Source organism: Palaemon carinicauda, chromosome 5 (assembly GCF_036898095.1).
Source record: "Palaemon carinicauda isolate YSFRI2023 chromosome 5, ASM3689809v2, whole genome shotgun sequence".
Classification (NCBI taxonomy): Eukaryota; Metazoa; Arthropoda; class Malacostraca; order Decapoda; family Palaemonidae; genus Palaemon; species Palaemon carinicauda.
Window position 1 is genome coordinate 23,920,465 of NC_090729.1, and position 14,991 is coordinate 23,935,455.

Below are 14,991 nucleotides of genomic sequence, written 5' to 3' on the forward strand. Positions count from 1 at the left end.
GACAGAGGGGTAGGGAACAGTCCTACCACCTGTAAAAAAAACTCTAATTCGGTATCGGCAGAATCCCAGGGAACAGGAGACACTCAGTTCTCCATCCAAGAGATTGCTGACACAGTTGAGGGGATGGCGGCACTGCTGCCTCCTCTCAACAAAGAAGAAACAGAGCTCCAATGCCACGTATCCTAGGCTAAAGAAAATTACTCTTAAGCCCAAAGTACTGTGGCCCAAGACTAGTCTTTTAGTCGCAAGGAGAAAATGGTAGCCTACCATAACTTCAAGTGCGGCTAATGAGGGCTAACCTCCATTGCCGGCCACCTACCCGGCAGGGGAATGATGGTATCCTACAACCCATTCGCCCTGCCAGCAGGTCGCCGACATAAGACTAAATACTCTGAGATTCTGACTAAATCCTAAAACCTGATGGTATACCAAAACCAACGTTTAAGGGAAGAGGCAGGACAAACCCCAAGTTAGCCATGTCTGAATAAAATTCAAGGCACGGCTATTAGGGTTGTAGCCTGAGGCTACACTCAGAGGGAAAGAGATTACCCTTAAGTCTCCGAAGAGACGTGTAATGTTTCATAACATTCTAGGAGGTATCAGTCTCCACTGAATGAAAACAATACACGAGGGTAACTAGGGAAAGTCTGAATGTATAGTAAAACGTCTAGGTAAGTTTACCTAGGCTATACAAGATCTCGGTTACCTAAATCACCGAAACTCTAACTATACGATTGACAGAGAAAAGGGGGAAACAAAAATTATGCACATTATCAAGACTTTACAAGAATAATTGCCTAAATAGCTAAATAATTAAAATAATTAGATAAAGCTATTAAAAACTGGAATTCGTTCTGCTATCTAAATAACACATGCCTAACGAACGACGGTTCTAAAAGTGCTGACACCATTTGCAACCACCATCAAAACTAAATCCTCAAACAGATTAAAAGAAGGAAATATGAGAGTTGGACTGGCCAAAAAAAAAAAAATAGAAAAAAAAATCCTGGAGAATAGCTTAAGCATTAAACTATTCTTCATGTTTTTTTTTTTTTTTTTTTTCTCAACATGCTTGGTAGGCCGTGAGATTTTTTCAGGAGCCAGAAGGGCAAAATTTGAAAAACGGGGGCTCATGGGGGCCAGGGATAATTTAGGATCCACAAAATATATAAATGAGTAATATTTTTAAATAAATCATAATTATGCTTCGAATATTCTGTTTATCATGCTTGAGTTTAGTTTAAACATCATTCGATTCAACATACTAGGTAATTTCTACAGACAGTGAAATATTCAATAATCTCTTCTCTCTCTCTCTCTCTCTCTCTCTCTCTCTCTCTCTCTCTCTCTCTCTCTCTCTCTGATCATGCCGGCAGTGGCTATAGTGCTTTCATCAGTCATGCATCAGAGTTCACAAGAGGTAACTAGTGTTATTCCTCTGAGCAACTCCTCAATATCACGCCGTATTGATGAGATGGCAGCTGATGTTGAAAGCCAATTAGTCTCAAATCTGCAGGTGAATGAATTCTCGCTTAAACTCTTCTGATGGCATTTGTGAGGTTGCTTGATTTTCATGAAATATGTCAAGAAATGCTTTTCGCATTGATATTAACGACTGACACTAAATGTGAATCCATATTAAAAAAACTTGAGTTCTATTTTTAGGAGAACATTGTGGCTTGTGCAACAGATGGCGCTGCTGCTATGATTGGATGGCATCGGGGATTCAATGCTTACTTAAAAAAAAAAAAAATACTGTTCCTAATGCCGTTTGTGTGCAATTTGTTGTTCACCGGCAGCGCCTGGTTGCCAAAAACCTAGCAGGACGTCTGTATGAAGCACTTGGGCATGTTATCAAGGCTGTCAACTTGATTAAAAAAAGTGCACTGAAAGATCGTCTATTTCAGCAATTATGTGTAAAAGAACAATGAAGAATTTGAACAACTTGTATTGTACACTGAAGTCAGGTGGCTTTCTAAAGGTAATTGCCTGACCGTTTTGTTGCACTTTGTGACAGTCTTATCTCTTTCTATAGTGGGACAGAACTTGGACAGAAACTTGTAGATGCAAAGAGTGACATTTTATACCTGTCTGGCATATTTGAAAAGCTAAATGTTATGAACAAAGAGCTTCAAGGAAATAACTCCAACCTGTTTTCCTGCAAGGAGGCAATTACTGCATTTAAAGGGAAACTCAAACTTATCTGGTTGAACTTTGGAGGACGAGAGCTTGCACAGTTTCCTCCCTTAGCAGTTATTTCCACCGAGCTGATTGATGATGACCTAGCAGCATATGTTGACCATCTGAAGCAGTTGCATAATGATATGAAAACTCGGATCTCTGACCTACTCCAAATGACTGTGCCACACTGGTTTGTGGGTCCCTTCATTACTGATTTATCTAAAGTCGATGTCACCCTACAAGAAAGTCTCATTGAACTTCAGAATGATACAACAGCTCAAGCAAGGCTCAAGCGTGGAGGACACCAGCAGATGTGGATGAATCAAGATTTGTGTAAGAAGTACCCAGTACTCTTGAAAGATGTAAAGTTGCTCTTACTTGCCTTTCCCACTTCTTACTTGGTTGAGACTGGTTTCAGTCGGTTGATGTACACTTAGATTCAAAAGTCCGCCGACACTCAAGGGGAATCGTTCGTCAGAGGTCTCTAGTGTTACCATGACAGAACAAAGAAAGAGTTGGTCTCCTTACTACCTTCAAGGAAATGGGCGGAGACGTGTCCAACCTCAGCGAACACTTAAAAATAATACAAATCGAGTTGCCATATTTCATTCTGTGGTATCATTTGTCTCTCGAGTATTCACTACAAATACATAAAACACACACACACACACACACACACACACACACACACACACATATATATATATATATATATATATATATATATATATATATATATATATATATATATATATAATTATTTTTACTATTCTTTTGAGGAGCCCAGTAGACACTTTCAATGGATGGGTAGGTGGTGGGGGGAGGGGGGGGGGGGGGGCGCTAGGTAAAGGGGGGGCGGGGATTACTCCTCCCCCGGGCTGTCCGACACTGAAGAATTTGAGGAAACAAGGAAGTCATTTGTAGTTTAGAAGTTGTGGAAAGAGGTTAAGAAATTCTTGATACAACTTGTAAAATATTGTATCATTGCTTCAATCTAATTTGATAACCGTTAATGTTCCATGAAATATTGCTAACCTAATTCATGATTAGTTCATTTGTAGTAGCTAGTAGCAACCGAATAAATAGCCTTTGTTGTTCTAAGGTTGATTAGTAACCAAAGTTAACTAATCACTTTGCATAATAAATAATCTGTGAAGGAAACCGTAAATACTGATGACTGCATAGCACTTTGAATACAATCAGAATTTAGTTTATTGAATCGAAAAGGAATTGTATTGCGGTAAATGGAACCACTATTACATTCTAGCAAAACCTTTGAGAAATTTGCTCTATTGATAAATCATATATAAATGTCTCTTGTCCTCAGAACAACATAATTTTCCAAGATTTTTTAATGAAAGTAAGAAATACTAATTTTCCCGTAATATATTCTCTAATTTTCCAAAAAAAAATATAAGCCCAGGGGGCATGAGCACAAAATGATTTCCTACACTAATACCTTGGCTGTAAGTTATCAGTGATTATTTAATTACTAGTAGCTTTATCTTAAGAAAATTACGTAGATTGATTACGCTGACTTCTAATAATCGTGATTCAAATAGGCGTAAGTCTCCATGATCAAGTTCCTATTTGTGTTCCTTTCATTCATTCTTTAATCATTCGTTTATTAAACATCCTCGGCATTTTTAAGAAAAATTGCCTTTTTCGCCGGTATTCATCTAAGGCCGTCAATTTTAGTTACTAGTTTCTCACTATCCCTCCAGAAAAGAAATCTCTCCTGAGCGGCAGCAAGAAACACCTGCACTTGACCATTCCAACCTGGAACCTTTCGAAATTTGTGTGAAGCCAAAACAAGATATTCCTTAGCTGAATTAGAAAATAAGGCATTTTGAGCACTATTTCACTCACATTTTTTATACAATTTCAATCATATTCCTTTATGATTATTCCAGTTAACGAAAATATCTTGGTTGATTTTAAAGCAAACGGGCAAATTATCCTACAGAGTACTTTCGTAATGAGCATATTAATTGGAAAACTTGTGGTATATTGAGGACTACAGAACATAATGATCTATAGTAACTAAATAGTATAACTTCGAGCCGGACATATGTTGGTATAAGGATTCTTTCTAACGAATCCTTCAAACACCCATAAGACAACGACTCTCTAATTAAAACTATTATTGTTCCAAAATCTACCATTATGTGGATGAGCATTTAAGTCTAACAAAATAATTCCGTTATCGCTACTCGATGATAACCATCTCCAATTTTGCCATAGGGCCTCAGTAATTATCAAGCAAATTGAAGCTCTTGTAATAAAGATTGAATTAGCAACAGCAAAGATTTTACTGTATATATTTTTAATTTTAGTTTAAATGTCAATGCCAACCGTTCTTAGCCACAAATACGGGCGAAAAAGGAAAAGTAAAAACTTTTATGAATAAAGGGCAAGAGGGTTGCGAACTGAAGACTGAGATGGCACATCCCCTTGAATCTGAATGACTTGGGAAATATTTTTCCGTAAAGTATCCTTATGTATTCCAAAATGTTCCTATCTATGAATATCTAAAGGCCTATGAAAGTCTTTAGCAATCAATTTAGCATTCTAAAACTAAGTTTTTGCAAGCATGATACAATAATTTTTATTGGAAACATTGCAATATCAAGCGAAAATTTCTCCTGATATGCATGAATGTCTAGAAATCAATTTATATGGTGACCAATTACTACATTCACTACTGTAATCTCTCTCTCTCTCTCTCTCTCTCTCTCTCTCTCTCTCTCTCTCTCTCTATGAATGTCCTCAAGGAGTCGAGGCTCGTATAACTCATTTATGGCGTTTTTATGAATACTTTACAGCATCGAGCCATAAATGAAACTGGAACAAGACTAATGTCGGATCTCCGAACAATATAATGTAGCTGTTAATGGAAGGAATTGTTAAGTTATGCCACTCCTTTAATTTTTACATGCTTATACAGATTCTAGATTTATATATATATATATATATATATATATATATATATATATATATATATATATATATATATATATATATATATATATATATATATATGTATATATATATATATATATATATATATATATATATATATATATATATATATATATATGTGTGTGTGTATATATAATGTGTGTGCGTCTGTGTGTGTGTTTTGTGTATTTGTATTGGATAGTTGAGATGTCAAATGATACCACAGCATAAAATATGGAAACAAGATATGTAATATTTTCCAGCGTTCGCTGAGCTTGGACAAGCGTCCGCATATCTCCTAAGAAGTAGTAAGAAATGCAACTCTTTATTTGTTTTGTCATGGTAACACTAGAGACCTCTGACGAGCGATTCTCCCCGAGTGTCGCCGGACTTTTGAATCTAAGTGTACCTGTTATCAAAGACACGAAATCGCCTTGACATAGAAAAATTATGCGATTTCCGTCTCTCTCTGACAGCTTTCAAGCCAAATATTGACACGTTGGCAGCCTTGCATCAGTCACAAGGACCCCAATGAAACCTTCCAAGATAAAGCCAATTGTACTTATGTGTATCCCTTGTTTTGTATTTCTTTTGTAAATAAACAAGTATTTAAAAAAAAAAAATTTCCAATTAATATTTTCATTTGATTTATGTCTCAATTTAATGTTTTGAGTACAAGGTACTATTCAAACCAGAACCATTAATAAACATACTTCCCTAGGTGTATTATGGTGATAGACAGATGGCGGTGGGGGAGGGGGGGGTTTCGGGTAGAACTCAAAATTGGCATGGAGTGGCCACAAGAACTTACACTGGATTGAAAGGGGCCACCACTGGAAAAAGGTTGAGAAACATCGGTTTGAGGCAAAGAAAATGCACCCATCTCTTTGACCGTACTTACATTTGATAACTAAGTGAGCATTTTCTCATTGTATATATTTAGCCCAAAAAACATTTTTTATTATATATTGATCAGTTGTCAAGTGAACAGATAACTTTTAATCTCATAAGAACGACGCTTCCAAGTTTGTTAATTTGTAATATGATTTCCAAAATATAGACTTCTTTCACTATCTTTAATGCTATCTGTTTCTGAATATAGGCTAGATTTGTTTGATATAAATGTGTCTTTTAAGTAACCGTAAAGTTACAATTAATTTAGAAAAGATAACCCAAGCAATCTAAAACACGTAATGAGACTGCCAGGCAAAAAATCCTATAATATTTTATACTGTTACTGACTGGCAGGTCAATGCCCGAGAATGAAATAAATGCTTATTCACCGTTAAATCCTTTACCTTTTTAGTTTTCAGTCATTCATTTCAACTCGTCACATATTTAGTTTGCTAGATGAGATGCTATTCAATATCTGGAAACACAAACAGACAGACACTCCCAGGAATATATATCACCAAGATGATAATCAGATTACCATCACCATCATCATCATCTTCAGACGCAATTACTCCACTGCGGGACAAAAGCCTCAGAGAATGTGCTTCCACTTCCGTCTGTCTTACAGGTCATTCTATTACAGCTATATTCGTAATGTCTCTAAGCTCGTCAGTATAAATATATATATATATATATATATATATATATATATATATATATATATATATATATATATATATATATATATATTTATATATGTATATATATATATATATATATATATATATATATATATATATATATATATATATATATATATATATATACAACTCTCTCTCTCTCTCTCTCTCTCTCTCTCTCTCTCTCTCTCTCTCTCTCTCTCTCTCTCTATATATATATATATATATATATATATATACATATATAAATATATATATATATATATATATATATATATATATGTATATATATATATATATATATATATTTATATGTATATATATATATATATATATATATATATATATATATATATATATTATACCACATATATGTTTATATCTATATATATTTATTTTATATTATATTGATTTATAATATATTTATATATACAGGATATATATATATATATATATATATATATATATATATATATATATATATGTATATATATATATATATATATATATATATATATATATATATGTGTGTGTGTTTATATACATATATATATATATATATATATATATATAAATATATATATACATATATATATATATATATATATATATATATATATATATATATATATATATATATATGTATGTATATATATATATATATGTATATATATATATATATATATATATATATATATATATACATATATATATATATATATATATATATATATACATGTATATATATATATATATATATATATATATATATATATATATATATATTTTATATATATATAATATCTATATATATATATATATATATATATATATATATATATATATATATATATATATATATTCATATATATATGAATATATATATATATGTATATAAACATATATATATATATATATATATATATATATATATATATATATATATATATATATATATATATATATATATATTTATATATATATATATATATATATATATATATATATATATATATATATATATATATATATATATATATCTTTATTATTATTATTATTATTACTATCATTAATATCAAAATTATTATTATTTTTATCATTATTTTTATTATTATTATTATTATTATTATTATTATTATTATTATTATTATATATATATATATATATATATATATATATATATATATATATATATATATATAAATATTTATATAATATATATATATACATATATATATATATATATATATATATATATATATATATATATATATATATATATATATGTATATATCTATATCTATACATATATATATATATATATATATATATATATATATATATATATATATATATGTGTGTGTGTGGGTGTATATATTTTTGGGCTCAGGCCATGTCGTCCTGATGGAAGTTCCTAAAGGGTAGCTTCCTAGGGTATATTTGACTACAGTGACATTCCTAGAGAATTTCACCTTAAGGTATCCAGAATTCTAACTCCTGGAGCCAATATCCCTAAATAAATCTAACAGGGATATCGCATAATATCAGAGTACGTATTCTTGACACGCCACATAGCTATCTTCACCCTGAACAGTAATAACGCTTCGAGGGGTTACAGTGGCAACAATTTAAAAACGAGAATGAAAGGAGAGCCATTCATAAGGTATCTCTCCTATCCCATTTCGAGTGTTTATCTGACGAATACGGCAGCGCCATCTTTATTCCTTTTCGTGTAGCTCTACTACTCGGTGTTTTCCCTTGTGATCTCTCATAATTTTGGATATTATTCAACATTATGATGCTTTCTCCAGCCTCTTCTGCCTCTGGAAAGTTGAGTATTATCTTTACTTTGTATAAATGTAAGCTCTTGTCGTTTTGAATGAAATCAAAAGGGATTTTAACATAAACAAGAGCTGTTGCCTACCAGAGGCATCCTGGATGCTGTCGCTCGCTATGCATGGGTCATTTAGTTAGCCAGAGCGACATTCCTGGTTATTATGCTTTAATAAATGTAGCTATTTAGCTCCTCTAGGAATTCTTATATGATGCCGTTAGTTTTCAGTTCGGCGATTTAGGTAACCGATCTTGCCCTTCGCGAGGCTTAGTAGCCTAGGCGTCTGACCCTAGTACTTTCATGAATGATATAAGTTTTCCAAGTGCTATGTTATTGAAGCTAAAGGCAAATAATTTTTACATGTAAGATATTGTTGAATTTTCTTCTCCAAGATTGTATACGAGAGAGTTTCGGTGATTTAGGTAATCGATTCTCACCGCACCTAAGCTAGTAGCCTATGGGGCTTAAGTATACTTTCGCACACATCCCCGGTTGTCTTTTCTCCTCCGGAGACTAAGTTCAATCCCTTTCTCCCTCTGATTAAGCCTTTAGGCTTAGTCTTAGTGGTTCTATCTGAATAATATACAGTTATAACTATACTAGTATGTGTCTGTCCTGACCCGCTAACTAGAGTGACTGGTTTTTGGGTTCGGGGCAGAACATCAGAGTTCTAGTCTGTGGTCTGAGTCTTCCTAGTATAGAGAATGAGTTTCCTTTGCTAGGTTAGGTGCAGACACAGGAGGTTTTTCTTCCCTAGCCCACATCTGAAGGATTCTGTACGAGATGATTCCTTCTACTAGTGGTGTAGCAGACTGTCCTGTGTTGTCATTTTCGAGCTGGAGAATGAGTTTTCTCCTTTGCCTGGCGAAATAACTACACCTAACTTTGTTCTGGTATGGAGGAGGATAGCATATATTGCCAACCTTCCTCCCTAATAGACAAACTCTAGGTTAGGATGAGCTTTCCTAACTGCTTGGTGTGTCTCATACTAGAACGAAGTTTACATGACCCTTATCCCGTTCCCCCTCTCTTTCTTAGTGATGGCCTGGCCATCACATCTTTTGGCCACAGTTCTACTTCTGTACCTAGTGTAGGTTAGGATGGGGGACCGGCTCAGCTCTCTGCCGGCCGGCAATAACGTGCCGGCCAGCAGAGACCCTTTTTCTTCTGCAGAGTGAACCCCAGACCTCCCTTGGTCTCCTTTTCGTGTCTGCTGGTAGAGCCCGGCAGGCTATGGATATATAGGAAGCCTGAATGTTACATTCTCCCCTTCCTTATGTTCACTCTTTCTGGATGAAGGTTGTATGGCAATGCCGCCATATAACCTTACATCCACACTGCTTTTCTTGCTAGTGTATTGTACTCCTAGCCCGGCTGCCGGCTCAATCGGCCGGCAGCCGGGTAGGTGGAGGTTCTCGGGTTCGTAGTCACTGCCCGCCGGCATGGGTATCGCTACCTTTGCCTGCCGGCAGTAGAAACACATCCCGAGATCTGCCGGCCACTACGATTAGCGGCCGGCAGTCGGGTGCTAGTGTTTTCAGTTGCCAGCCGGCAGTGATTGCAGACCAGCACACATTTGCGAACCAGTGACCTGCCGCCTATTAGTTAAAGGTAGCATACCTTTGAACTATACAGGGGTAAATGCCGGCCGGCACGACAGCATGCGATGTACAGTAGTTACTATATTTGTGGTGTAGTACACACTGCATTAATAAAACTACAGTACAGAGTTTGTTGTAACACTAAAGTTCTTCCAACATACTTAATGTTATCTTGTACACCCTTTTGTTGAGACCGTATATTGTATAGAAAGTGAGTTCTTTCTGTATTCATTCTATCCCGTATATTAGAACTTTTTTTTCAAGGTGTGAGCTACACCTTAACTTTCGCTTAGGAAAATATATAAGGTATTCTAGAATAAGAATTAACTTTAGTTTTAATATCTTGGGAGGTTACAGCAATTGGCTGGGCAGGAAATACAAGTATGTGTCTTTCCTTCTTTCCTTTCTAGCTTTACTGTATAAGCTACATGTATTAATAATAAGTGAAAAGCATTAACTTGATACTCATGGATACTCCTCTCTTTAAGGGAGGAGCATCCGAAGTGCGGAAGTATGTTCTGCCATGTCCGCAGTAAGATCTTCTGTGGACATGAGTTATGCAGGAGGCACGCAGCATGCGCAGTCTCCAAAGGTGATCTCCGGTATTGGCACCCTCAGGTATGTACTATATGTTCCAACCTGAATACCGAGGCATTTGACATCCATAAGTCGGCGGAGTCAAGGGATACTGCTAGGGAAAAATTGCGAACCTGGGTGAGGGGTTTTCAGAAAAACACTTCAGGCCCCTACCTTCCAAACGAGAAGATGAGGGCCTATCTTTTCCCTAAGGCATCGGCTGATGCAGTCATCCCTCAGCTTCATGAGGAGATACCAACCGTCCAGAATCCGGTAGATTCTGAAGTCTCGGCCGCCCTTCAAGACATCCAATTGAATGATAGGATGTAGGAGGTGTCGGATTATACAGAGTAGGACCTTCTGGGAGAAGATCAGTTGGAGGAGCTGACCCAGGCTCCAGAAATAGAAGAAGAAGAAACCGACGAGATGTCGGTTACATCGGTTCCGGACCCAGAACCTGTTCCCTCTATATCGTCTGCTATCCAAAATGATCTGGGAAGGACTCTTTCTTCTATTGTTGAAATGATTCAACAAATACAAAAGAAGAATGATGAAAAGGAAGCTGCGATGAAACTGGAGATATGCAGTATCGCAGCATCACATGGGCCCCAGAAGCGACTCAACATGAAGGATCTTCCTTTGTGCTCGGATACCAATTCTTGGAGGTATGCCGAACACATGCCAATGACAACCGGGAAGATTATTATATCGGAGAAGCTGGGCTCAATTCCCCTGGAAGATGTGGAATTTTGGCCTGTCTTAGGAAGGAGCCAGCCTCAAAGGAGGAAACAGAACCGAAGGAGGTCATAGTCCTTGACCATATTGAAGCACAGGCATTACTAGCAAGCTCAATGAAAGAGAGGGGCTTCACGAACTCAAAGGTGCCAGCTTTGAGTAAGAAGCCATCCTCCTTTGTGGCCTCTCCAACAAGAGCCTTTCCCTTCATGGCAAAGGGGTATAAGGCAGCCTTGAAGGCGGCGGAGGCAAGGAAACCATGCCCCTCCCTGGAGGAATTCAAGCCGTTATCCCTGACCTTACCATTAGACCAAAAAGACTGGAAGGACGTTCACTTTACCTTCTCAGAAGTTGGAAGCTGATATTGCCGAACGTCAGTTTGGTGAGTAACTTCCAAAGCTGTCGGAGTCTCTTGTGCAGAGAGCAAGAGATGAAAGAAAGACTTGCGGCATCGATGTCGTTGCAAACGACGTTAGAAACGATGGCAAGTGACCCCAAGAAACAGGACATGTTCATGGTAGTGGCCAAAACCCATCTGGCCACAGTTATGAAAGATCTCTATAGCTTTATTAAAGCTAGAAGAGCCTGTAGAGAGTTCGTGTTCGCCTCGGCTGCGGTGAGGCACGAACCGAGGAAACTGATCTCCTCTTACATATGGGGTAAAGACCTCTTTCCCAACGAAGCAGTTAAAGAGCTAGTTGACAAAGCCAACACGAAGAATAGGAACCTTCTCTAAAAGTGGGGCTTAAATCTTAAGAGAAAGTCTTCTCCGGATGAGGGTCCCCAACCCAAAAAGAAGACAAAAAGGCCTAGGCTATCCTCTCGGCTGGCTAAGCCCTACCGACAGCAACAACAGCAACTTCCTGCGACCGTGGTGACTCAGATAGTGGCACAACCTCCAACCACGTACCAGTTGGTACCTCAACAAGTGGCGACACAGTCACCAGTTTTTAACCCAGCTTTCGAAAGTCAAACTTCTTCCTTTCACTCAAAAGCTAGAGGAACAGCCAGAGGTTCTTCTAGACGCCCTACAAGGGGAAGGGGATTCAGGGGAAGACGCGGTCAAGGAGGCAAGGCCTCAGGTCCACAACAGCAGACGTGATATGCTTCCAGTAGGAGGGAGACTACATCTATTTAGGGATCGTTGGACCTTCGATCCCTGGGCTCACAGCCTAATAAAGAATGGGCTAGGTTGGAGCTGGAACAGTCCTCCACCTCCATTTCCTCAGTTCTTCCAACACTCTACCCCCGTTCTGGAAGAATATGTCCGAGAACTCTTAGAGAAAAGAGTAATCCGAAAAGTAAAGTCCATCAAGTTCCAAGGAAGGCTGTTTTGTGTTCCAAAGAAGGACTCAGAAAACTCAGAGTCATTCTGGACTTGTCGCCCCCCAACAAGTTCATAGTGAACTACAAGTTCAAGATGCTTACACTTCAGCACATAAGGACCCTACTGCCCAAAAGGGGATACATCGTCTCCATACACTTGTCAGACGCTTATTGGCATGTCCCAATTAATCGTCACCTCTCCTCCTACCTAAGGTTCTAGTCACAAAGAAGACTTTACGCCTTCAGAGCCATACCATTCGGGCTAAATATAGTCCCAAGGATTTTCACGCAGCTTGCAAACGCAACCGTCCATCAATTACACCTAAAGAGGATCCAAGTAGTGGCCTACTTGAACGACTGGCTGGTGAGGGCAGCATCCAGGACAGAATGCATGCAAGCCTCTAAGATAGTGATCCAGTTCCTGGAACATCTGGGATTCAAGATCAACATCAAAAAGTCTTGACTATCTCCAGCTTAAAAATTTCAGTGGTTGGGAATCCACTGGAATTTGGAGTCATATTGACTTTCCATTCCTGGGAAGAAGAGGAAAGAAATAGCAGGATCTGTCAAGAGACTATTGAAATCCAAATGGATATCAAGACGCAAACAGGAGAGAGTGCTGGGCTCTCTACAGTTTGCTTCGATAACAGATCCTGTGCTAAGAGCACAGCTAAAGGATGCAACAGGAGTATGGAAAAAATACGCATCAAACGCGCGAAGAGATCTGATGAGACCACTACCGACTCGACTGCGAACGCTTCGCACAGCGAGGTGATAGTGAGATGCCTGAATCAACAAGGGTCGAGATCGCCTCAAATCAACCAAGTGATGATGGCTATATTCCGTTTGGCGGAAAGAAAGAAATGGCATATGTTAGCAGTTCACATTCAAACGGTCCGCAACGTGACACCGGACGGTCTATCCAGGTTCACACCGATAGAGTCAGAATGGTCCCTAGACGCAGGATCGTTCTCCTTTATCTTGAGTCAAGTCCCGGAACTGCAGATATACCTCTTTGTGATGAAAGACAAGAAGTAAACAAATCGTTATGTGTCCCCGTACGAGGATCCGCCAGCAGAAGCAGTGGATGCTATGTCCCTAGACTGGAACAGATGGTCCAGGATTTACCTGTTCCCTCCGCACAACCTCCTTTTAAAGGTCCTCAACATGAGATCCTTCCAAGGGAAAGTGGCAATAGTGGCCCACAAGTGGCCAAACAGCGTTTGGTTCCCTCTGGCATTAGAACTACGACTGGAGTTTGTACCGCTACCGGATCCAACTCGTACTCAGCGAGTAGAGAAGTCGACTCTTTTCGCTTCATCACAGAAAACCCGGAACCTGCATCTCATGATTTTCTCTCCCTAGCGATGAGAAAAAGCTGCGGGATATCAAGAGACAGTACAGACTTTTTGGAAAAAGTTAAGTCCAAATCTTCCAGAAGACAATATGAGTCATCATGGAAGAATGGGTGTCTTTTGCCAAGGCGAAGAAACCAAAAGAAATCTTGATAGACTTCTGTTTATTTTCTTCATTCGCCTTCATGAGTAAGGTTTAGCAGCCAACACAATATCAACGTGCAAGTCTGCCTTGACAAGACTGATACTATATACCTTTCAGGTCGACCTTTCTAACGAAATTTTTAATAAAATTCCGAAGGTCGGTGCTAAGCTTAGACCTTCAGTGCCTCCAAGACCCATTTCATGGGCACTAGATAAGGTTCCTCATTTGCATCAATAATGAATAATGAGGAGTGCGCTTTGAAGGATTTAACCCAAAAAGTTATGTTTCTGTTTGCACTCGCTTCGGGGGCTAGAGTTAATGAAATAGTGGCTCTCTTAAGAGAGGAATGCCACGTTTAGTTCTTGAAAGGGGGAGAACTGAATCCGTTTCCAGACCAAACGTTTCTTGCTAAGAGCATGCTACCCACCAACAGGTGGGGTCCCTAGAGAATCTGCCCTCTGAAGGAAGATGCATCTCTATGACCAGTGGAGTGCTTAAAGGTCTATCTTCATAGAACTTCAGACTTTAGAGGAGGACAGCTGTTCAGAGGGGAAACCTCAGGTTCAAATTTATCTCTGAAACAACTAAGGGCGAAACTCACATATTTTATTCGCAGAGCAGATCCAGACAGTACACCCGCAATTCATGATCCAAGGAAAGTTGCCTCTTCCATGAAATTTCTTCAATTATATGGACTTTGAAC

General features: G+C 37.7%; 1 protein-coding gene across 1 annotated transcript; it reads left to right on the forward strand.

Moving 5' to 3' along the window:
• Positions 1-651: 651 nt before the first annotated feature.
• Positions 652-2,618, forward strand: LOC137640799 (zinc finger BED domain-containing protein 5-like). Its single transcript, XM_068373271.1, has 2 exons — positions 652-671; positions 2,036-2,618. Exons 1-2 carry the CDS (start codon positions 652-654, stop codon positions 2,616-2,618), a joined length of 603 nt encoding a protein of 200 aa, XP_068229372.1.
• The last annotated feature ends 12,373 nt before the right edge of the window (positions 2,619-14,991 follow it).

What these genes read in the sequence shown, in the direction of transcription:
- LOC137640799 (XM_068373271.1), top strand. Translation starts at nt 652, where the DNA reads ATGTATAGTAAAACGTCTAG. An exon ending in ATGTATAGTAAAACGTCTAG is followed by an intron (nt 672 to 2,035) that starts GTAAGTTTACCT and finishes CTCTTTCTATAG; the next exon opens with TGGGACAGAACTTGGACAGA.